The sequence below is a fragment of the Coloeus monedula genome (genome assembly GCF_965178545.1).
Source record: "Coloeus monedula genome assembly, chromosome: 6".
NCBI lineage: Eukaryota > Metazoa > Chordata > Aves > Passeriformes > Corvidae > Coloeus > Coloeus monedula.
This window is the reverse complement of record NC_138786.1, coordinates 25867874-25891430: the sequence shown is the minus strand read 5'-3', so window position 1 is coordinate 25891430 and position 23557 is coordinate 25867874. Positions and strand designations below refer to the sequence as shown.

At 45.6% G+C, this 23557-nt stretch overlaps 1 protein-coding gene across 2 annotated transcripts; it reads left to right on the top strand.

Annotated features, from left to right (window-relative positions):
• Positions 1–545: 545 nt before the first annotated feature.
• Positions 546–23557, top strand: CRY2 (cryptochrome circadian regulator 2). 2 transcript variants are annotated; one of them, XM_082283150.1, is made up of 12 exons: positions 546–766; positions 3589–3697; positions 7318–7460; positions 14540–14724; positions 16025–16113; positions 17167–17307; positions 17809–18120; positions 19167–19318; positions 19456–19658; positions 20134–20223; positions 20730–20868; positions 21291–23557. In XM_082283150.1, exons 1-11 carry the CDS (start codon positions 576–578, stop codon positions 20864–20866), a joined length of 1752 nt encoding a protein of 583 aa, XP_082139276.1. In that variant the 5' UTR covers positions 546–575; the 3' UTR covers positions 20867–20868; positions 21291–23557. The 2 variants fall into 2 exon arrangements, with proteins under 2 accessions (XP_082139276.1, XP_082139275.1); XM_082283149.1 differs by having other exon boundaries at positions 20727–20868.

The window sequence follows — 23557 nt, the reverse complement described above, 5'->3', positions numbered from 1 at the left end:
AGCGAGCTGCGATGTTGCACCAGCCTTCTAAATCCCTGGCCCTTTCAAACATAAAGTTACTCTGATAGCGATCCTGGGCAGTCCTTGCCATTGCTTCATACCCTGCCCCATGGATCCTAAATGACGTGACATGCCCCGTGACTGATGTCTGGCCACACCTACCGAAGAACACTCCCATTTCTGCCTAGAGTATGTTCCTGTTGCATTTGGGGGAGTGGAAGGGGGCTCCTGCTCCAGGTTTCATGACCATAGGTACCTTTTCGATGCAGGCAGCCATTTGGGGCCCTTGAACTTTTTTGGTTTTGTGGGTTTTTTTATGGAGAGGGAGATTTTGGCGTTGGCCTGTGACGGCCAGCCTGCTGACTGAGCGCGGGGGTCGCTCCCGTGCCGGGTGGCAGCGACATTTCCGGGGCGGTTTCAGGCGACGAGACCGCGCAGGCGGCAGCCGCTGGGGGGCAGCACAGCGCGTCCGGCCCTCGGCGCGCCCGCCGCGCTCATTGGCTGCCGCCGCGTGCGCCGATCGCGGGGCGGGGCGGGGCCGGCGGCGCGCGGCGGCCGCGGCTCGGGCGGCGGCGATGGCGGCGGCGGCCGCGCTGGGCCCGGCGCCGGCCCTGTGCCGCTCCGTGCACTGGTTCCGCCGCGGGCTGCGGCTCCACGACAACCCCGCGCTGCAGGAAGCGCTGCGGGACGCCACGTCCCTCCGCTGCATCTATATCCTGGACCCCTGGTTCGCCGCCTCCTCCGCCGTGGGCATCAACCGCTGGCGGTGAGTGGCACCGGGCCTGCGGGCCGCGGGTGGGACCGTGCGGGACGAGGAAGCTCCCGCAGCACCGGAGCGTTCTGGGCGCGGCGTGGGCCGTGTCGGTCGGGCCGCAGCAGCACACGCTTCCGTGTCGGGCCCCTTCGCTGCTCCCCTCGGCCCTCCGCGGGAGGGCGGCTGTGCCTTGTCCGCTTGGCCTCGCCGCGGTTTTCTCAGCGGTGCTGCCTGACTGTGTGGGAGGATGCCTTCAACTTTATGTAATGTCATTAGACTTTCTCATTATCAGTAGGGTGAGCCTATGAGAGCAGCAACCGATGGACGTTTAGCTTTGGGAAACGCTTTTCCCTGAATTTAGAGACAAGGGCAAAGAATCCTCAGCTTCGTGACCGCACCACGCCTTCCCTCTGCCCTTTGGCTGCCGGGCGCGCGTGGGCATGTGCGCACGCAGCTCCGTTCCTCCCATCCCTCAGATTTTTTAGGGAAATACATACACATCGGCTGCTGCTAAGGAAGTAGAGATGAAGCTGTGTGGGCTTTTCCTCATCTCTACAAATGGAAAAATGTATAGCATGAGTCATGTCTATGCAAAGATCAAGACCTCATGTACCTGTCGCCAGTAACATTACATAATGCTATTGTGTCAGGTCTCAGCAGCCTCAACATTTGGAACCGCCAGGTAGGGATTCTCCTGCACAAGACTCCCCTGAATACAAGTGAAGCAGATCCCCCACTACCCCCTCAGAGGAAGTCGACGGACAGCCACCTGGCTAAAGATCCTTTGAGAGCTCTTGGAAATGTCACATGGCTGTGCACTAAGGAAACTGTAGTTGTAACTGGTTGCCTCTGCTGTGGACCTTAGCTCCCTCTCAAGGAATGGGATTTATGGGCCATGTCTATGTGTTTCTAGAACCCCACAGTACAGGATGGCTTAAAAATTGTAAATGTGCAGAAATTATCTCAATGTAGACATTCAAATTACAAAAAATTGTGAATTCTGTTATAGGAGTCTGAAGTGATCTTTCCATAGACCAGACTCTTTACAGGCAGCAGCAGGCAGAAATGCCTTTCACGTGCTGGTGTTGTTGCTGACTGTCCTCATTTAGAAGAACCAAAGTGGTGCCATAACTGATTAATTCCTGATCTGTTTATTCCTAGTTTGTTTTCACCAGCCTTGCAAAGGGAGGGAAGCAGGTAGTAGTCTCCTTTATGTTGTAATCATGGAATATATGAGCAAGGAGAGTTTTTAAAAATACTGTTTTCTTGGAGGTGTGGAATTACTGCAGATGTCAGAAACTAGCACTGCTGGCTGTTAGGCAAAAAACATATTAGCAAGTTACTTATGTTGGCCAAAATTCCATTCATTCCCATTGGGAGCCGTGGCTTTGTTTTGCTAATTTTTTTAATCCAAATACTTGTATTCAGAGTTCTGTTCTCCAAAGGCAAATGCTTGTGTTTTACCTAGTTGTCACAAATTTATCATGTTGAAAATCTCTTGTTATTTAACTGCACAGCATGTGTGAGCCATATGGGACTAATGCTTGTTAAAATTTTTGGAACACCTGGGAGAGTTGATGCTCATATTTAATAAATGGAAAGTGGGCTGGGGCTCAGGGAGTGGTTTGTTTAGGTTACCTGGACCGGGTTCTGGGTGTTCTCCTTTGTGATAGAGTGCCCTTCTTTCTGTGAACCCTGCGCCCTTTTCTCCCCCGGGAAGTGCAGAACAAACTTGTTCTATCTGGAAGCTCACAGTTCACCTTATGGGCTGTGCAGCTGAGGAGAGAGAAGTTGCCACTTTGCAGTGCAATTGTAGCTTAGCTTTCCTTAGCTTTAGGGAGCTGAAGCAGATACTTGCTTCTCACAGATTGCACTGCAGAGTGGGCATGGAGGACTGAGGGAAAGGTACGGGTTGGTAGGCTCACTTACAAAGGGTTGTGTGTTTGCCAGCAGTGCCAGGTGCTGAGGAGAGACTAAAGTTTTAAAGCTGGTGTCTTTTGCAGAGCTAAACAAAACAAAGTGAAGTTACTGTGTAAATGGGGTGATGTGTGACTGGGAGAGCAAATATTATACATTTGGTGGTTTTTAGCTTAGTGAGGGATCAGTAAGACATACCATTAAATGCAGAAAGCACTTACATGGGTTTTTAGAGTTTTGGGGTGAGAGGGAATAGATGAATGTCTTGGTATGCTCTCATCTCTGCCTTCATGGTGCAAGGTGAATTGCAGTTCTCTTTGCAATTATTCAAAGTACAGATAATTCTTGCCTTGGGAGATCTTGGTGCTCAGTCTTGTGCTACTGATGAGCTAGGAGAGTACATTTCTCTGCTGTGACATGGTGTATTTGTAGCTAGAACTGTAAAACCTGCACAGTTCTTGGAGTATTTTATTACTTTCCTTGGAGTAATGCATCAAAATTTTCTATTTCATATGTAACATCCTTTCTTGCCCCAAAACCTGTGAAAATATGTACAGAAGGGAATTACATAGTTTATGCTTTTCTCCATGTGGAGAGAGCAGTTGACAGGCGTGTTCTCCCACCTCTGAGGGAGAACATGGGAAGTGGGTTGCAGTAAGAAGAAAATCCTGAAAACCTCTTGCATCTGGACAAGCACAAATTGCACATGAGTGAATGGGAGCTGGCTGATGCTGCAGTCTCATAGAAGTTGTTAGACAAACCAGGGATAAATATGAATTCTTGTTTTCTGGTTCTTGTCCAAACTTCCAGTTTGATTTGGTGATGGCAGGTTTGCTGAAGTTCCATGCAAATTCTCATTTGCCTTTTAGCTGTAACCCATCTGACTGACACTAACTGCTGTTGTTTCTTCTCTGCAGATTTCTTCTCCAGTCCCTGGAAGATCTGGACAACAGTTTAAGGAAACTGAACTCTCGCTTGTTTGTCGTGCGAGGGCAGCCAACAGATGTCTTCCCAAGACTCTTTAAAGTAAGAGAATAATTTTTTGGAGCACAGTGAAGAAAAATTGATGACCTGGTGCTAAACTTGCCTTTACTCCCTAATGATTGGTGATTCCCTCAGCATCTCTTTAACTATAACTAGTTCTTCACTGTAACAAACTTTCCTCCTTAGCTACAGCTAACTAACTACTGTCCATAAGGGCCAGCTTGGGAGCCAGATCCACATGGGAGCTCAGACTTGCAGGAAATGTAGTAGTAGAGTGTAACCTAGTATGAGGGTGCTCAAGCTTCTGTTTCTGGATGGTGGTCTTGAACTTTGTTTCTCTAAGTCACCTCTCACAGGGCTTCTCTGTGACACACAGACCCTTCTCTGTTGAGAGCTTCTTCCCTACTGGCCATTTGCTTACTGCAGTTTTGACTTAGGAAGATTGCTATGTCCATAGACCTTTACAGACAACAGAAGAAAGTACACTGATCTATATGTGAATTGCAAATAGGATTTTGTGTTAAAATTTCAAAATTCAGGAGCTTTTCTATTAGTTGACCTTCCTTTTCTTCTTCTGTTCAAGACTGTGGTTTAGTTATCTCAGCAGTAGGATATAGCTTGGGTCCAAGCTTCCTGATGATGTACTGTTTAGGATATGGAATATGCAGTTACCTTGGTGGTCAATGATGGATTAGTGGGGTACATTTCTAAAGTGGTATGTCAGTGCTGCAGATGTCAGGGCTAACAAGAGCATCTCCTTGAATATCAAGGCTTTTCATACAGTATCATTCTTCTCCATCCTGCTCTAAAATTGTATTTCCCAAAGTCTTTGAAGCTTTTTGATGATGTCTTTGATAGTGTTACAAAACTAAATGAAATAAAACACGGCTCCCAATAGCCCTGTGAGTTGGGGTTGTCATGTGGGCTGTGCCTTACATATGGTTGACAGAGCTAGTGTCCCCAAATCCTACTGTTGACCAGCTGCCCAGAAGGAGAGGTAAACTTGAATCTGTACCCTCCTTCTGTAAATGGTTCTGATGTGTATTTGCTGGAGGAGGGCCGTTAGTACTGGGGAGAGGAAATGGACTGCACACATGAGAAGGGGCACTGATACTTATTTTGGCTTCTGCATCTTAACACATGACACAAACTATGTGCTGCTTTTAGCCTTTTCAGAGTCTGGATTATTTTTTTTGTTTTGATCTGCAAATAAGTTCTGGCTAATAGTTGTTCATGCCCTCTTTAGTTCAGGGTATTCACAGGATAATTAAAACTTTCTTGGAGAAAAATGCTCACTTTGGTTAAAGAACAAAAACTAGTTAGCAAAGTCTGAAGTCTGGAGAGACTGATTGTGTAATCAACCAGAACTGCTTTTTTTGCAGTCTGTTTTGTCTGGGCAGGTGAGTTGATGACTATCTCAGGTGTGCTGTAACAGAGCTGAAGAATGTAAAGGGAAGGTGATGCTACTACATGGTAAATGTATGGCTTTTGTGGGGATTGAGGCCTCTCCAGAGCTGCTGCACTGAACAGTGCATTAGCAGCAGCTTGTGCCTTGCTGTCAGCTTTTGTCGAGGGGAGAGTTATGTCACATTTGCTACTGCAATACTTAGAGCTAATGTAGTTTCTGCTCTTGCTGCCAGTAGCTGAGCTATGTTGTCATTAACAGTCACTGCAAAGGCACTACTGTGCATGGATACCATGACAAGTGTACTTGTTAGCAGTGTGTTAACCTTTGCAGAAGTTTTTGTCTCACTCTTTCTGAATAAATGTCTGTAGTTTTACCTCTTCTATCAAACTGCACTGTTTGTTCACTGAAGTGTTTTCACAATCCCTTTGGTGTTTTTTCCCCCCCTATGTTTTTTCTTTGCTCTAGGTTAGTATCTAAGAGGCAAGTTGTCAGTCATGACTCTTCTTTTGTATATCTGCAGCAATTTATTGCCATACAGGTAACAGGTTTTCTGGTTGGTTGTGCTCTGCTTCCTGTGTACTACTGCATTACACAGAGCAGTGACCTTCTCAAAACTCTAGGAAGTACACGAATTTAAAGTGTTGGATGCTTACCTAAAATCTCTATAAGGCTTAATGTTTTTTATTCCATTCCATTCTTTCAAGGTAGTAATGTGTATTTCTTTGAGACCAAATCCATCTTATCCAAGCTTTCCAGTTGATACTGGCTTTCCTGTAGAAGAAAGAAAAGTTTAAAATGGAGCTGTTAAATCACATAGGAGCAGGGCAGGGCCTTGAATGGGTCCGTCTGATCCCTGCTCTGAGTTATGGATGCTGTCATGTTCTTACTTTGAAAAATGAGTGGAGGATCTCTTGAGATGTACATTCATTGGTACATAACTGTATCAATATTGGTAGCAACTGTACCAACCATAATTTCTCTGTCCTTCCTAAAATTAAATTTAGGACTGAATCTGCAAGTTTAGAAATGTAGGTGGCTTGTACAGTTGTTTTCTGCTTCTAAATTCCCTTCTCCACCTTTGGCATTATTTTTAATGGTCTTTAGGAAACTAGCCACAATTGTTCTTTGTGCTTTGTTTCTGTTTGGCAGGTAGAAAAGTCCCCTGTATATCACAGGATATCTAAATATCACAGGATATCTGTATATCTAAATCACAGGGGTGATTTAGACTGTCTCACTTGGAGAATGTGGTTCTTAGTTGTGTGAGGGGTTTTTTTAAGTGTCTGTAGATTTCTGGTTGTGTTTGCTAAACAAATCTGTGGGCTGCTGCTCTGCTTGATGGATGTCTTGGAAGGGTCGCTGTGGAAACCATTAAACCTCTTCTCATAGGATTCATTTTCTGAGGAAAACTAGGCCATAGACTTTGAGAACAATGTGTGCTCTAGAAAAGCCTGGAAGAGGCTGAATGCTCTTTCATAAGGCTTATACCGTGAGGGATCTATTGTGAGGGATCTATTAAAGGTATGAAGATCAGAATAAGTGCATGGCTTGACATGGGGGGTTGGAGCTAGGTGATCTTTAAGGTTCCTTCCAGCCCCAATCGTTCCGTAGTTCTGTGATTCTAAAATTACTCCAAGAGGGCAGGACTTTAAATCTGAATTGCAGTATCATACTCTACTGTGCAGACCAGAAAGGTTCATTCAGTTGCCATCCTATGTCCTGCATTTCTCTGTTTCTTGCTGTTTGGGTTGGACATTGGTTTCCTATTGTGTGATGTCTTTAAAGAGACACCAAGAAAAATTTAGAATGTATTGGTTTTAATGTCTCCACATAAAAACACATGGGGTTGAGCAGAGCTTTTATTGAAAGAGTTTTCTGAAGAAATGCTGTTTCTGCAAATGCTGGAAGAGGATGGTAAGGTTACTTTGGGACAGCATGCGCAACAAAACCTGGTGTTGGTAGACTTGGGGACTGAGCTGGAAACCTAAGAATAGTAATAGACAAGAACTGAACCTCCTCTGATGTGTTTTAAACCTGACATCTACAAATTTGCATAGTAGATGTGATGTTTGCTAGAGCTGATAAAATTGTTGCTTCTTTGGTTATCTCAAATCCAGATTGCTGTTCCTCACAGGAACAGTCTCAAAGCTTCCAGGACTTTAAACTGCTCAGGAATTCTGATATCTTCATTTGTAATTGTGCTGGTTAGAAAGAGTCTTCTGTTTGACATCTGGGTGTATTGTTTTTCTTGCAGGAATGGGGAGTCACTCGTCTCACCTTTGAATACGACTCGGAGCCGTTTGGAAAGGAGAGGGATGCGGCTATCATCAAACTGGCCAAGGAGGCTGGTGTGGAAGTGGTGATAGAGAACTCCCACACCCTCTATGACCTGGACAGGTATGGGGAGAGAAAGGGCAGAGGTGCTGCCTGGGCTAGGCTGGGATTGTCATGTCTGCAAAGACTGCAGTCTCCTCCTTTACACTGGTCACTGTTATCCTGAGTGAGCCTACAAGGATTACTCTGCACACTCAACTTTTGATAAGAACACGTCAAAGTGCTGACAGTGACGTGAATGTACAGAAAGGTGTTGCCTTAAGCTTATTAAACTCTGTACTTGACTGTCATTTAATTTGCTCAGCTGTGTCCTATTGATTGCTCTCCTTGAGCATGTCCTCAATGTATGGACTGCTTTTTCTTGCTTCATTGTAATAAAGGTAGTTGAGCTGTTGTCTCAAACAGGTTATGAAAGCAGGGCTTTTAACTGATGGATGTGCAAGGACAGCTGGAAGAAGTAAAACAAGGTAGATTGGGACAAACTTCTTATTGTAAAACCTGAATGTCTTGTCTTTTTTGTGTGTTTGCTGTAGGAGAGGTTTGTTTTGATGTTGAGTTTTATACATTTACTTATATTATATATAAATATCTCTCTGTACATGAGATTTTAAACAGTGGTGACAGTCTTTCAGCTAAGACTCTAGGGTATGCTTGACTTCAGTGTCGGTACAGTGTTTCAGTACTATTCTTACAGGTTGCTTGCTTTTGTTTTTTCTTTCCCCATTTTTTTCCCCCTTTTTCTGATGTGACTTGTGCCAGTAATGCTGAATGTAGAATTTCTCCTATAAATCTTTAACATCCATCATTTCCTATGGGAAGGAGCTCTGCAGTTAGCACATACTGTGTGGAAATGTTTGTCTCTGGAGGGAGGAGGATTCTTAAACCTGTCTCTTGAGCAGGTGCTTCTTTCTAATTATGTATTAGAAAACCATATTTATTACCAATGTTTATTACATCCTCACCCCTCTAGTGTCAATGGCCATCACATTCTTCTTCATGTCACCTATGTCTTTTCTAAGGTGGAGAGTCCTAGTTCATTTAAGTTTTCAGGTGGAATCTCTTCTATATCTCTTCTAAGTTTTGTCACCTTTCTTTATACTTTTATATAAAGGATACTTCATACTTTCTTTATACTCCATGCTTTTTAGAGGTGGAGAGCAGTGGTGGTAACTACAACTAGTGTGCAAGATGTAGGAGCAGCATGGATTTTTAGAGCGCTATAATGTGTCCTGTCTTTTCCTAATAGTCAGTAGCATTATTTTTGCTTTTTCTGAGTGCTGCTAGACATTGAACTGATGTCTCAGGGCTTCCTTCCAGAATGGTCATAGCTATTTGAGAGGCTGCTATGGTATAAATAAGTTTAAGATTGCATAGCTATGCATATGGAGAAACAACATGACCAACACTGCAATTTTTGTCAGCTAGTCGTGTGGTATATAGGGAAATTTTTAAGTTACCTTTTATCTTTAGCTATCTCAGATAGCTTATTGCGTCAGTAAACTTTATCATCGTGCTCTTTCTTGTCCCTTCACAGATATTTTATAAAAAATATTGAGCAGCACAAGCCCTTAGCTCAGCTTTGTGTAGGATTGCTCTTCCTGTTGGAAAAATAGATTCCTTCTCTAATTCTGTATCTCAAAGAATTTTCTGTCTGCATAGACCTTTTCCTTTATTGCAAATTATTGTGGTTTCTTTAAATTTTTTCAGTGAGGCATCTAGTCAGATGGCTTCTCAAAATTCATATAGGATATATCAACTGAATCTCCCTTGCCCCAGGCTCAAATGTCTCTAATAGATTTTGAGGCACAACTTCCTTTTACCAAGGCCACATTAACTCTCCAGTATATTGCATATATCCATGCATTCACTGTTTCCATTAGTATTTTCTACCCATCTGCCTAATGCTCATATCAGTCTATTCATTTGTCCCTCCGATGCTCCTGAAATGCTTTTAAAATCTGGAGTTGTATTTGCTTTCTTTTTTCCCTCATAGTATTTGGACAGTTTTATATTACATGCAGCAGCTATTCCTTTGTGTATTTCATTATGTCATTTACAATTTCTGGGTGGATACTTCTGGGTGGCCCTGGCAAGCTTTTGCTTTTCAAGCATAGCATTGTTTTGTGGTACTTCTTCCTGATATCCCAGTCTGTCACAGCATCTGATACATTTTCCTAAAAAAACCCCGAGAGTCATAACCTCCCTAGATACCTCCATAGTGAATACACCTGCAAAAATATATGCGGGGGTTTTCTTGTGCTGTTACAGCCTCTCCTTTCTTTAATGACTTGATCAACTCTTAGCCCTATAAATATCCTGGAGTGTCTGTAAAGGGGATGTTTTTGATTAGGGGTTTTTTGGGTGCTTGTTTTCTTTGGTTTGTTTGGTTTTGGTTTTTTACTACTTACGGGTTTTTTTTTAAGGTTTCTCAAACTTTCATTTAGATTAGGAGGTGCAAGAAGGCTGTGGTTTTTAATTTAACCTACCAAAGTTTGGTAGGTTTCTAGCTTTGTTTTCATTTTTCTGAAGGATTCTGCCTTCTGTTATCTTTGCCGATGCTATTCTTTAGTTGTTTTGATTTTTGTGATCTTTCTGAAATAACTTTTTCACATCAGTATGGTATCGTTGCTCCTAGAAGGGTGTTAAATTGATGCATGCTAAAGTCACAGTTAGAGCAGGCAAGTGATAACTAACATTTTCAGCTATACCTTAGCACTGTCTAAGACCTAATCATGAAGTGACACTCCTTGTGGGTTCTTGATTTCTGGTTCCATGGAGCAGTCATTTATGGCTACTAGAAAACTAGGTTTTGGCAGGTGATGGGGCGTGATAGATACCCAGTCTGTGTGGATGTACCTGAAGTCTCCAGTTACTCTGACATTTCTTGGTTCTTGGCATCTCTGAGATTTCTCAGCAGATGGTAATACAGTTTCGATACTGTATGAAGTCTCAGAGTATCTCTCCCTCCAGCTGTGTTACCCAGCCTTCTAACTCATGGTATGTGTTGTCCCTCTGCTCACCCTAATGTTTCTCCTGCATAATTAGCAGGTGATAATAATACCTGGTGGTGGCATCCTATTTCTCATCTTTCTTTAGTCAAGTTTCTGACAAGATTGTCAGCCGGGTTTCAAACAATTTAGACTGTTCTTTCACTCCTACATAAATGAATCCAGCACGTCTCCTCTTGTCCCCTGCAGTGTATTCCTGGTACCACCTCCACCAGCTCCTTTCAAACATTTGCCAAGAGCCTGTTCAGTTAACTTGTGAATTTGACCAGTTTTACCCAGTAGGAAGATTACAGTGTGCCCCTTGTTGGCACTGCCAGCATAGCTGTGCAATTATCAGAGCATCTTTCCCCTCCTTTTCCCCAAAACAAGGAGAGTGGTATAGAAACTTATTATCATTGCTGGTAAATACTCCTAAGAAAATCTGAGAATTCCCAGTCAAGATTAGCAATGTTCAGATTGTAAAAGTCAGACAGAAAAGATAATCTCTTGGGTATCAGCTGAGCTTGCTCAAAGCCTTTACTTGACAATTATTCTGTCTGACAACTTCCACATGACAGGTTGTTTCCCTGGATCTGCCTGTTTTCTCCTCCTTAGGATCTAAATCCTTTGTAGTGTGTTTACTGATGGTCAGCACTGTGGTTTCTGTAATCCCAGGCAGGCTGGGTTGTTCAGCGGGAGTGGTTTAGGTCAGAAAAGAACACTGTGATCCTGTGTGTTTGTAGCATGCATCAGGATCAGCTTTTCCTCAAATACCCTAGCCTAAGGCTGAAATGACAGTAAAATGTGTTCTCATAGGAGCATGTACTAACTTAAAGGAACCAAAGCATGGGGAAGCATGCATACTTTGGTGGTTCTGCAGGCCAGTACACTATGCCAAAAAGGTGGGTTATTTTTAAGGTTTAGTCAACTTCTGCCTGCCACATCTTGTTATCCTCTCCTGTCTTGCATGGTTTTCTGGTGTCAGGTTTCTTTCCCCACTGCCTATACCCAGCCTGTCATCAGGTCACTTCTTCATCTCTCATCTGCTCAGTGTTTCTGCAGAAGTTGAATTGTTTGTTCTTTGTTCAGCATCTGTTGGATGGACAGATCAGTTGGTTATCTCTCCATCTCTCCTCTCTGAATCTGTAGAAATACCCCTTGTTCTGTGTACACGAAGTCCTCCATGAGCTCTCTGGAGCAGAGATTTAGATCAGAGCAATTGCATAAGCTGGCAAGGCTAACGAAATAGTCCGCGTGAATTGGTACTGGGGTGCGTTGGGCAGCCTGCGTGCTGAGTGCTGGCAGCCAGCTCTTCCTCCCGCAAGCAAGCGGGGGAGCACATCCAGTCCCTTGCCAGAACCCAGCCTTGTCATTTGCAAGCGAGCTGAGGTGTCAGGTTTTTGAGGCCAGCAGCTTTCCTAAGCCCACTAGCCATCCCGCAGGGGCAGTGCTGTGGAGATGTGAGTCAGAAGCTGACACCCTGTGAGGGTGTGCATTTGAGTGTGCAGACGCTGCTGTCACAGGTGACTGACTGTAGGATACCTTTTAATAATCATAGCAGTGCTGGAACTATGTTTGGTCAGATTTGGATTGCCTGCTTTCCTGAGGTGAAGTGTGACTGTGTGACTGATGGTCAAAAAGACGCTCGTAACTTCTGGCATCAAGGTCAGATGCTGGGCAGCATATTGCTAGTTTGGCAGCACAGCCAGTTTTGGGTGTGCTCAGTATGGTTAGGTTCTGTGTGGTGAATACAGTGATTCTCTGTTCCGCTTCAAGAAAACTAGAGCAATTGCCACATGTGGCAAATGGGGCTGGGGGAGGTGGATGAAGTGAGGGTATTAAATCCTGGAGAGGGGCCTCCCTTTTTTTGTCATTGAAAGTCCTGTGGAAGTACATGGTCTGGATTAGAAGGTCAGTATGAGGAAGGAAAGGACTCCTGCTTGGGGAGCTTCCTGTGCAAATTTTTGTACAGAAGGCTGAACAGTACTACAATACCTAGTATGTGTGGTATAATATCCGATATTGTGAAATACCAGATATTCAATACTTCTTTTCATGGCAGTACTGTGAAAGGTCCAGATTTAGTGCATAATGCCCGTGTCAGGTGCAGTGAAATGTGCAACTTGTCCTAGTCCTATCTTAAAGTTGTTTGTGTCCCAGATCCAGTAACTGTTGAGGAATTGAGGAGCTGTACTAGGTAACTTCACTCATTCACATCCTTGAGGATTTCAAGTACAGACGCTGGCATCCATCTGCCAGTCAACAGTGATTTGCTCCAACTAGCTAGCTGTCCACAGAAGTTTTAGCTGTGGATCTTGCATAATGGTGTGGATCTCGGACTGAATGGCAGCTTTAGCAGGCGTGTGGAAGAGGACTGAAAAAAGAGGCAGTGTGGAAGAAGCAGCTTCCCTGCCCCCATCCCAAGCACCTCAGGGCAAACATGGTGCAGCTTTGTCACGTTTTCTCTTTCAAGCTCTGAATTCCTATGGAAACAAGTGAGCCTCTCTAGAGTGCTGCAACTGGAAATGCCTCACTTCTCATCCAGTGGAAACACTGATTTTCTGGGGATCTTTGGCTGGTCCTCTTCGGGGGCTCACAAAGCAGCCACAGAGAAGATTGTGGTGGGTAGTATTCATGAGAGTTCTACCATTTCGTGCCATCTCTGGGGCGGAACATGGAGACAGACAGCGAAAAAGTGTATGCAGGAAAGCAGAGGACAATGTGCTGTTGTGTGGTGTGGTGATGCAGGACAGAAAGTGTTGGCTGTAAGGCAAATGCAAACAAATACATCTGCCTCTGTGCGTATGTCAGTGCTGTGCCCACACCGTGGCCATGCTTATAGCCTGGCACTAAAAATGTACAGTGCTTTGGACTCTGTGTACGTCCCGACGGCCTTCCCTCCCTGTCCTGTTCGTTAATGTCTTTATCTCCCAGTGTTTACAACTAAAAAGCAGAAAACGGGGAGGAAACTGCAGGAGACTTCATTTTTAATCTGTTCAGCCGTGCTGCCCGTGGGGAAGGCTCCGCTTCACTCGGCCGGGGCGGGGGGTGGGAGGCCTGGCTGCCGGCCGGGGCCGCTCCCGGTGCGGCGGGGAAGCCGGGTCACCGCGGAGCACACGTGCGGGAGCGCCCGGCGCCGGCGTGTCGCTCCGCCCCGCCACACGTGCGGCCTCGGGGGAAGGGGCGGCACATGGCGCCGCCGGAGCGCTCGGCTCTAAGACCGGCCCCTTGCATAAGCTGTTGATTGTAATGGGTGGGGAAGGCTGCTGTGCTGCAGCTCCTGTGTGAGCTGTGGGGTTGCCTGCCTCCGCTTTATGTAATGCTGGCGATCCCTGTGCTGTCGGCTTTGCTGTTAACTCCTTCCTCTCCTGCAGGAGAGGGGTTAAAAATGGCATCTTTCAACCTGGGGAAATTTACCTTGCCCATGGGGCTTCTCAGAGCTCTCAGTCCCAGGAAAAATAAGACCGCATGGCTCCAGCAGGCTGTGGGTGCTTGGTGAAGTAGAGGAATGGGGAACCGTGACTGTCTTTTTCCATAGTGTGATCTGACAGAGGTCCATACCATGAGACAGGGCTGCTCGTGACCTTATGGCACAGGGGAGGATGGTGATCTCTCTAATCACGGGGAGAGAGGAATGATGCAAACTGGGATTTGTCTCATCCAAGATAGGTGGAGGAGGGGTCACTAGCAGGCTGGATCTTCTGTGTCAGACAAGAAGGAAGTAAGGTCAGAATCAGGTTAGGATATCACAAGGTGTCAGGGGAACAGATGCAGATCTAGGATTTGTCATCTTGGGGAGACAGAAAGGCAGTAATCAGATAAAGATTTCATACAGGGGTCTGATGAGAAATTCTGGGAGAGAGATGTGATATTCAGCCTGATTCAGCTGTAGCTGTTTCGGGGTTTTTTTTTTTCCCTGTGGAGATGAGGAAGTATGTGCTGTTTTGTCTTCTGATGTATTTTAGGATTTTATTCAGTTGATTTTAATATCCCTTTGAGGGATGCATCAAGTGAAATATAGGTCTATAAGGATTTCTGTATCCAGAATGAAAGGCTGTCCTGAGTAGAAATAGCAGGGTCCAGTTTGGATGTCATTTCCTTGTGTCATCTGTGGTAGTGAGGCTGTTTGTTTCACCTTGTTTATTTTGTCTCCAGAATAATTGAGCTGAATGGCCACAAGCCACCCCTCACCTACAAGCGCTTCCAGGCCATCATTAGCCGTATGGAGCTCCCAAAGAAGCCAGTGAGCACTGTAATAAGTCAGCAGATGGAAACATGTAAAGTGGACATCCAGGAAAACCATGATGATGTCTATGGGGTCCCATCCCTGGAAGAGCTGGGTATGTGTCAAGAGTGAAGGCAAGGATTACTGCCAGCTGAAATGGGATCTAGTGGAACTGTTTCCAGTGGCTGGCACGTGTTCTTACCTGACATGGGCTGCCTCTAGCCATAGAACAGCCTAATTCTTTCAGCAAGTGCCAGACCTTGTGATAACACACTGGCATCCCTTGCACTGCTGTGGATGCCCAGCATCCCCTTTAGCATTGCTCTGAAGTGCTCTGCATCTGTCCTTATGTTCTCTGCTATACTGAGCATGTAACCACTGTATTAGGATCTCATGTCCTCAGCAGCTGCTTTCCTCCTACTGCCGTCTCAGGCACGTTGTGTAACAGACCTGAAGAGGTAAACTAACTGTGTACCAGTTTTAGATAATTTCATTCAGTTACTGCCAAGCAGCACCAGTTTGGGAACTTAACAAGACAAAAGATATTACAAAAACTTCATTCACTCATCCTGCTGTGCCTTACAGTCCTGTAAGACTTGAAGAAGGAGATGAATGCAAGACCTACATCAGGGAAGTGGATCTAAATGCAAGGGAAGAAAGGACTAATGCAGAATACTTGTCTGTGTGTGTGTGACTGGAGGCTCCATACCAGCTTTATAGGAAGTATCTCCTGGTACCTTAAGGCGCAGTTTTGACAGTCATATAAAAGCATGGGGCTTCACAACAGGAGTATCCTAAAGGCTGCAGTTCTGCGTAGATCTACCTTCTTTATTGTCTGGCCAAATGTGAGACTGCCTGTAACCTTACACTGCTCTGCTTGCTGCCAGGGGAGGCTCCTCTGTCAGCCCAGAGCAGTGCAGGGAGACTGCATTACTGCTTCCCCGTTTGCAGTGGTTCTTTTGCACTAATCCAGAGCCTTCCCCAGCACCAGCCACAGCAGAATTAGGAGCTTCACCAGAAGCAGCTGGGCTATCTAGTGAGCTGCTGATGTTGATGGCAAGGTGTTTTGTAAGGCAGAGCTGTGGAGCAAATGTTTTATTGCCAGCTGCTCAGCCTTTGGAGCAGAACCCTGTGGGTAGTGCTGACACACCAGAGAGAATGCTGGCTGTGAGCAGTAGGGAAAGTCACCATAAGGCAGCCTGAAGCATTGCAGGGAGAGGCCCTTGAAGTGAACTGTCATGAGCAGGCTCTCCTCATATCCTACATGATTTGCCTGCTGTACAAGGATTAGAGCAGCAAATAAGCCGTGTTAGGCAACTGTAGTATGTACTGTCTTGCTGTTGTTAATGCTTAATCCCATATCTATGGCCTTTGTCTAGGCATGGCTTCAAATCTTACAAAGTTCTTTCTCTCAGGCTTTCCTACAGATGGTCTTGCCCCTGCAGTTTGGCAAGGAGGGGAGACGGAAGCTCTGGCACGGCTGGATAAACACTTGGAAAGAAAGGTAACCCATTATTTAAGTGGTGATTCCTTCAGACTGTGCCTCCAAATGAAAAATGTAGTGCTGCCCATTACCCTGTTCCCTGCTCTTCCTAGCAGTGCTCATAGCATTCTCTCTGGAAAGGAGTGTTTGTTATTGTTGGAGTATTCCTGTGATCTTGGGTTGTGTGTGGGGGAGGGAGCTCTTGGGATTCCTCAGGCCCAAAAAATTTAGAGCAGTGTATTATTTATGCTGCTGTTTGAAGCACATGGGACTCCTTTCCTTGTTTCTGCCTCTCAGTTTCCTTTAGAGGAGTCCAAACTTGGAAATTCTCCCATAAGTTGTTCAGTCCCTGCCACACTGCACAAGGTCTCTTTTTATCTTCACCTGAGGTATTAGTGTGAGTACATGCTTACAAAAGAATGCCTTCCCCTTGTTCATCAGCTTCTTAATAGGGTGTCTCACAGGCTGGCATTCCTTGAGCCCCTTGTTGAAATAATCAGATTTTTTTCAGTAGGGCTTGTGTTCTTGATTATAGTGCACAAGGCAAACAATTTCAAAGTAATGAAAGGTGGCCCAGCTGCAGAAGCATGACTCAATTTTAAGCATTTTGTACTTCTTTAATGCTGGGTGGCTTGATGTGGAAATCAAAGCATAAATACTTGTGCTGAAGAGGGAATAAACTATCAACATAATGCTCCAGAAAAGGGTCTGAATTCCCCCAATCTTCTTGTTCAGTGTGTGACATGAGATAGACATACCTGGACATAAACAGTTGTGTTAGCTTGTATCCTAAGGAGCTCTCAGGATTGTTAGCTCCTGTATGCAGAGCAAATTAATCCTCTTGGGCAAAATAATGGACTGGTTTAAATTCTGGAGCAAAGGTTTTTCATTTCTTCAATGGGGCATGGGGCTTGGGATTGTTTGCTGGAGATCTCTCCCAGCAGTGGTTGGAAGTAAATAGAAGAGGCACTGCTGTCAGACCTTAGTGGCCTCACCAGCTGCACAGAGGCTTGCCGTTAGCAGTGTCCCACAAGTACAAGGGGTTTTTGGCTTATTTCTCCTGAATCTCTCTAGGCATGGGTTGCGAATTACGAAAGACCAAGGATGAATGCCAATTCATTGCTGGCCAGCCCTACAGGACTCAGTCCCTACCTGCGTTTTGGCTGCTTGTCCTGCCGCTTGTTTTACTATCGTCTCTGGGAGCTGTATAAGAAGGTAAGACAAAAGGTTCACCTGGAAGGCAGGCGGGGTTTGAGCATATACAGCATGATGCTGGTTGCCAGACAACGTGCCAGAATTGGTACAAAACATACAGTTGCCTCCCTAGTGTTTGATTGTTGGGCTGAGCTTGTTGCTACTACAGAGGAGGCTTTTGGGTAAGAAAAAGTAATTCTCCTGTATATACTCACACAGGCCTTAAATCTGGTGGTATCTTGTTCTTCAGTCTGGACTTCCATGTTACGAGCCACATAGAGCCTTTTACTGTTAGTTTTACATTGTTCCAGTCACTTGTCATTGTACTGAGTGAACCCATGTCAGTGCTCTGACTTTACCATCTGGGCTTTCTGATAAGGAGTGATCTGGCATTGAGCTCCTTTATCGCAGTGGTCAGTAGCTGACTCAGGAAATGTGTGTAAATGCATGGGTGGCTCACAGCTCAGCTTCATGAAGCCAGTCCTTCTCATGCTTGTGAATATCCGTGTTCCCTCTGCACAGGTGAAGCGGAACAGCACACCCCCCCTCTCTCTGTATGGACAGCTTCTGTGGCGGGAGTTCTTCTACACAGCAGCCACCAACAACCCAAAGTTTGATCGCATGGAGGGGAATCCCATCTGCATACAGATCCCCTGGGACAGGAACCCTGAAGCCTTGGCAAAGTGGGCAGAGGGCAAGACAGGCTTCCCTTGGATTGATGCAATCATGACTCAACTGAGACAAGAAGGGTGGATCCACCATCTGGCCAGGCACGCAGTGGCCTGCTTCCTGACCAGGGGTGACCTCTGGATCAGCTGGGAGTCAGGAGTCAGGGTGAGTCCTGGCATTTTCAGGTATTTGCAGGAGGCCATAAAGAAAACAAAGTGTCCCTGGCACTTGCTGCAAGGATGGGCACACAGGTACGGATTTTGCTTCATGTGTAAAAGGTGCATGGAAGAGAGGATTTGCTAGCAGGCTCTTGGACAGCCAACAGCCTGACTTCTTTCTGCCTTCTACCATGAGGCTCTGACAGTATCACAAGCCTCAAGTAACCGTAACTAAATGTATGTGGGACCCACTGTTAAATATGGACTAGGATTTTGGAGACCTTTTAGTTTTGGGGGGTTTTTTTGTGAAAATTCTCTCAGTCCATCTGTTTTCTTTGCAAGTTTAATGTCACTTCTTAACTGGATCTTTTTCCTCATTATAAAATCCCATCACCGTGCCGGTCAGGGAACGCTCCATGACTGTGAAATCTGAGTCTAGAGTCTCTCAAGGAAAGAGGTAAAAGATCCTCCTGTTGGGCCATCTGAAGGGACAGACAGCTCGAACCTATCCAGTGTACATACTGCCCTACACAAAAAGTGGAGGCAGGGGAGCTGACAAAGAGCATAGTTGAAAGTGCTGCCTAAGTGCAGCATCTGTGCATGGATGTGAGTGAGTTACTGCTGAAACCTTTCTGCCTTGTGGTGGTAGTGTGCTGTGGGACCTTCAGAGGGGTTCCTTATTGTTGCTTTGGTGCACGTTCTTCTGTGCAGCATCCTCTCCTTCCCAAGGTTGGTGCTTTATATTTGTTATGCCTGCCAGGCTAGGATCAATACCCAAAGCTTGCTGCAACACTAGGTAGTGATTTAGTGTGTAGCTGCATGAGAGATAAGTCAGCACTTTATCTGTGTGAGCAGACCATGCCTCCCTAAGTGAAAGTGTCAGGAAGTGAGATACATTGACCAGCCAGCTGACTTCAGCCAGCAGATCACCTCTGTGCTGCTTCTCTCTTCTCATAGCTCAGTGTCTGCCATTTGAAATAGCAATCCTGGGTCCTACTGCCACAAAGTCCTGCCCAGGGATGGTCTCAGTGCCTTTTCCTCCAATTGCTGCAGGTGTTTGACGAACTGTTACTGGATGCAGATTTCAGTGTGAATGCAGGCAGCTGGATGTGGCTCTCGTGCAGCGCATTCTTCCAGCAGTTCTTCCACTGTTACTGTCCTGTGGGCTTCGGACGGCGCACAGACCCCAGTGGTGACTATGTAAAGTGAGTGATGTTACTGGAGCTGATCTATCTTTCTGGATCTGTAAGCCCAAATCAATCAGTGGCTCACAGGTGCACAGCACTTTCTGTGCATTGTGTGTGCTACATTTTTTTGTGTGTGCTTTTTACTTGTGTTTCAGGAGGTATCTGCCCAAACTAAAGGGTTTCCCCTCACGATATATATATGAACCGTGGAATGCTCCAGAGTCTGTGCAGAAGGCAGCCAAGTGCATCATTGGGGTGGACTACCCCAAACCCATGGTGAACCATGCAGAGACCAGCCGACTGAACATCGAGCGCATGAAGCAGATCTACCAGCAGCTGTCACGCTACAGGGGCCTCTGTAAGTACCAGCAATTGCAAAAGTTTGTGTCTTTAACAGGAGATAAAATGCTGAGAGGAGAGGTCACAATTTAAAATAGGTATTACTTGTCTCTCTGGCCTGTCCTTGCAAGAGGAAGCAGTCCCTCTCAAATCTTCTCAGTTGGTTTCCAGGGAGAGCTCCATTATGTTCTCAGACAGCTAAGAGTGGAGTTTGTTTAGGTCTGAGAGCTGCTGATAGCATAGCACCATCCATATACCACCAATGGTCCATTCTTCACTTTGGAAAAGAACCTAAGTAGTGTATTCTAAATAAATTCACTGCTGGATCACCATGTGTGTCTGTGGTCAGCACTGGGTGAGTGCAGCTCTGAACTCCTCCTGCTTTAGGATATGGGTGTGCTGGTTGGTGATCACTAAGGTATTTCTGTGTGAAAAGCTTCTCCCAGCCCAGGTGTGCTTTGTTTCTTAACTAAGATCTTCTTGCTGTTCTCTAGGTTTACTGGCATCTGTCCCTTCATGTGTGGAAGATCTCAGTGGCCCAGTCACAGACTCAGCTTCGGGGCAGGGCTGCAGCACCAGTACAGGTGAGTTGGAGCTATTTGTGTGCTTTTGAGTTTCATGTCAACTTAAAGATTATAGGCAGGAGATGACCTTTGCTAATAAGAAGAGGGTGTGTAGCTAGGAAAATATAGATTACATTCACATTCCTTTATGCTTTCTTCAGAAGTCTCCAGTGAGCTTTCATTTCTAAAAGGGCTGAAGAATAAGAGTTCATTAATGTGAATCTTTTATTGCCTGTATGGGATCATATACAGCCACTTAAGGTAGAAGTGCAGATCACTGTAGGGCTAATCAGGTATAATTAAGCTGTCCTCTGTCAAAGGAGGATACTTTTGTGTTTGTTCTGGGTGACTTAATTCTGCTTTTAACAAAGATTTTTTGTAAAAGTTTTCAGGGAGGCTGTGACCAAATGTCTCTGTGCTTGTGCAGTCTTTCTCCCAGCTCTGTGGCAGGGTAGGCCAGGGTGTACTTGTGAGGCCATCTAAACACAGGGGAACCATTCCAGTGACTCTTCTTCCCTCTACAGCAGTGAGGCTGTCTCAAGCAGACCAGGCTTCTCCAAAACGCAAACACGAGGGAGTGGACGAGCCATGCACTGAAGAACTGTACAAAAGAGCCAAAGTGACAGGTCTCCCAGCTTCAGAGATCCCTGGAAAGAGTTCATGATTGTGAGTAGTTCCCAGTGTGATCTGGCTTAAACTACCTGGTTCTGGAAGCTAACAAGGCTCAATCTTTACTCCCACCATTTTAATGAACAAAATGGACTTCCTTGTGGAGGGATGTGGCTCCTAAGTGGATTTCCACAGCCCAGTAATATGGCAGTGGTCTGCCTGCCAGTTGTTTTGATTTTGTGTAACATGCTGTTAGCTCAGTTGTCCAGTGAAGAGCGGTGCCCTGCTGCTGGAGCTGTCCACAGCCAGGTTTGCCCATCTGGTGAGGGTATGGGCTAGAGCAGGAGAGCAAGCAGGGCCACTCATCTGCCTGCAATGCTCCAAATCCTGGCAGGGAAGCAGCTGGTCACATGTTCTGCCAACTTTTCAGTATGACAGGGGAGGTCAAGGCAAATTCTCTCTTTTGCTTTCTCCTGCAGCCAGCGACAAGCACCTTGCAAGTGAAGAGGGAGAGTGCTGAAGAGGTGACCAGAAGAGTAGGAACTGCTGTCACAGAGGGACTGGAACTTGTGATCCGCAACAGAAAATCCGGGGTCTCATATAACCGTGTAATTCCAATAGCTGCCACAGAAGGGCACTGCATTACTCGTGCTTGGGAATATTTGGCTTTCTGGTCTTCAGAGAGCCAAATACATCTCTTCTCAGCCATGCCCAAAATCTGCCCACATTAAAGAGGGCAAGAACCTTCTGTCAGCTTGCTCACTCCCAGGTGTATCTTTCTTTTCTGACAATGGCTCAGTGCACGTGACTTGATGCATTGATGTAAGAATCAGCATCTGCACATCTCAGAAATAGTGAACATCCTTTCTCATCAATAGTACTAGGTAGTGATGTATGCTGATTAATTCAAATTATAGTAGGAGTTAAGAAGGAAGCTGCTACAGTGTCAAAAATGAGAGTACCCATCCTACAAGAGAACAGGGAAAACTCAGTATTTCTTTCATTAGGCTAGGCTGACGAGGAAGGAAATGCTTCCTGAGTTAATCAAGGTAGTGCTTATGTGGGATGGAAACAAAATGAAGGTCAACTGTAGCACAAGAACAGATACACTTGAAAAGCACTTAAAACTTTCCCTACAAAAGAACCTTGCCACTGCAGGTGAGCCATAGTGCTATTGCCTGGAATGGGTGGCTTCAGAGCTATTTGACATCTGGGGAAAGAGGGACTCTACAACTCCCTGAAAGGAGGTTGTAGCCAGGTGGGGGTCGATCTCTTCTCCCAGGCAACCAGTGACAGGACAAGAAGACAAAGTCTTAAGCTGCACTGTGGGAAGTTAAGGCTGGACATTGGGAAAAAGTTCTTCACAGAAAGAATGGTTGGGCATTGGAACGGGCTGCCCAGGGAGGTGGTGGAGTCACCATCCCGGAGGTGTTTAAGAAAAGACTGGATGTGGCACTCAGTGATCTCGAAGGTCTTTTCCAACCTAGTTGATTCTGTGACTCTGAGAAGGAGGAATTCTTCAGAGAATAAGATCATGCCTTGATATGAGCAAAAGCAGTATCTCTGCTTTGAAAGAGTAGATCTGATCCAAGTAATAAGGAAGCTACACCTGGGCCCAGCATTCTACAGCATTTCCTTCCCTTAATGAGAGCGCTCAAATGAAGTGACCCCTGTCTGGTGTGTAGCCTGTGCAGTGCCTCATACTGATAGAGGATGTATTACACATCAGCTCCTTGAAGTGAGTCTTCCTCGAGCTCAGTCTCCAGTGTCCATTCTGTTTGCTCTTTTCTGTATTGGCATCTGTGTTTTGAGTTTGCACAGAGTAAACTCCTGTACCTCATGCCCTGCCCACTGCTCCCCCTTGCCCCTTGCATTCACACTGGTGCTTTATAGCCTAGCAAGGTGATTGTGTAGCTTTCCTGGCTCTTAACTATACGCTCCTTGTCGGGTCCTGTTACTTGTCAGGTCAGCACAGTGCTGGCAGAGTGCCTCTGCCTGCCACCAATGAGTGCAAGGGAGAGTAATACTGCAGAAGATGCTCTCTCATGGCTGTTTGAAAGAAGGATTAGATTGAGTAGCTAGTCCTGAGCAATGGGCTGCTGTTGGCACTGTTTTCAGTTGCTGTCCAAAACCTTTCATCCCTGCCTGGCACAGATAGTGTGGGGCTATATGTGAGTTTATGCAACTAACTGCTTGGGGAGTACAGGAGTTATCTCCCACTGGGATAATCAGATTCAGTTTTGGAGCCTGTGTTTGAACCCAGAGCAACAAGGCTGCAAATAGAAACTGAGTCAAATGTACCTGAGAAACCTGAAGTGGTTGAATTGAGTCTGTGAATAAATTTAATGAATAGCTGAATAACCTTTCCTTCCCCCTTCCCTGGGGCACTGATCTTATGTTCTTTTTCCACAGAGAATCCACTGGGCAGACTGAACAAGTAAACAAAGATTCTCTTTTCCTAACCTTACTTTCTTCCAAACTACTATTCATAGTCTGCCTGTGGATGACCCAGTCATCAATAGGTTTTGTCCCCTTCAGTCTGACCCAGCTGTTACTCCCATTGTCTTGGGGGTAGAAGGGTATAAAGAAAAAGAGATGCTCCGTTACCCCCATCTTCTGCTGCAGAGAGAAGAAAGGGGAAAGACATGCACTTTGTACACGTAGGTTACAGAAATTGTTGTTTGGAGAGTTTCATGCTTAGGCAATGGTCTGTAAATACAACTTTTTATAAATGTCTTTAACCCGC

Coding starts and splice junctions, on each gene's coding strand:
- CRY2 (XM_082283149.1), top strand. CDS start 576: ATGGCGGCGGCGGCCGCGCTGGGCCCGGCGCCGGCCCTGTGCCGCTCC. Junction 3,698..7,317: donor TCTTCCCAAGACTCTTTAAA/GTAAGAGAATAA, acceptor TTTTTCTTGCAG/GAATGGGGAGTCACTCGTCT. Junction 17,308..17,808: donor TCTGGGAGCTGTATAAGAAG/GTAAGACAAAAG, acceptor CCCTCTGCACAG/GTGAAGCGGAACAGCACACC.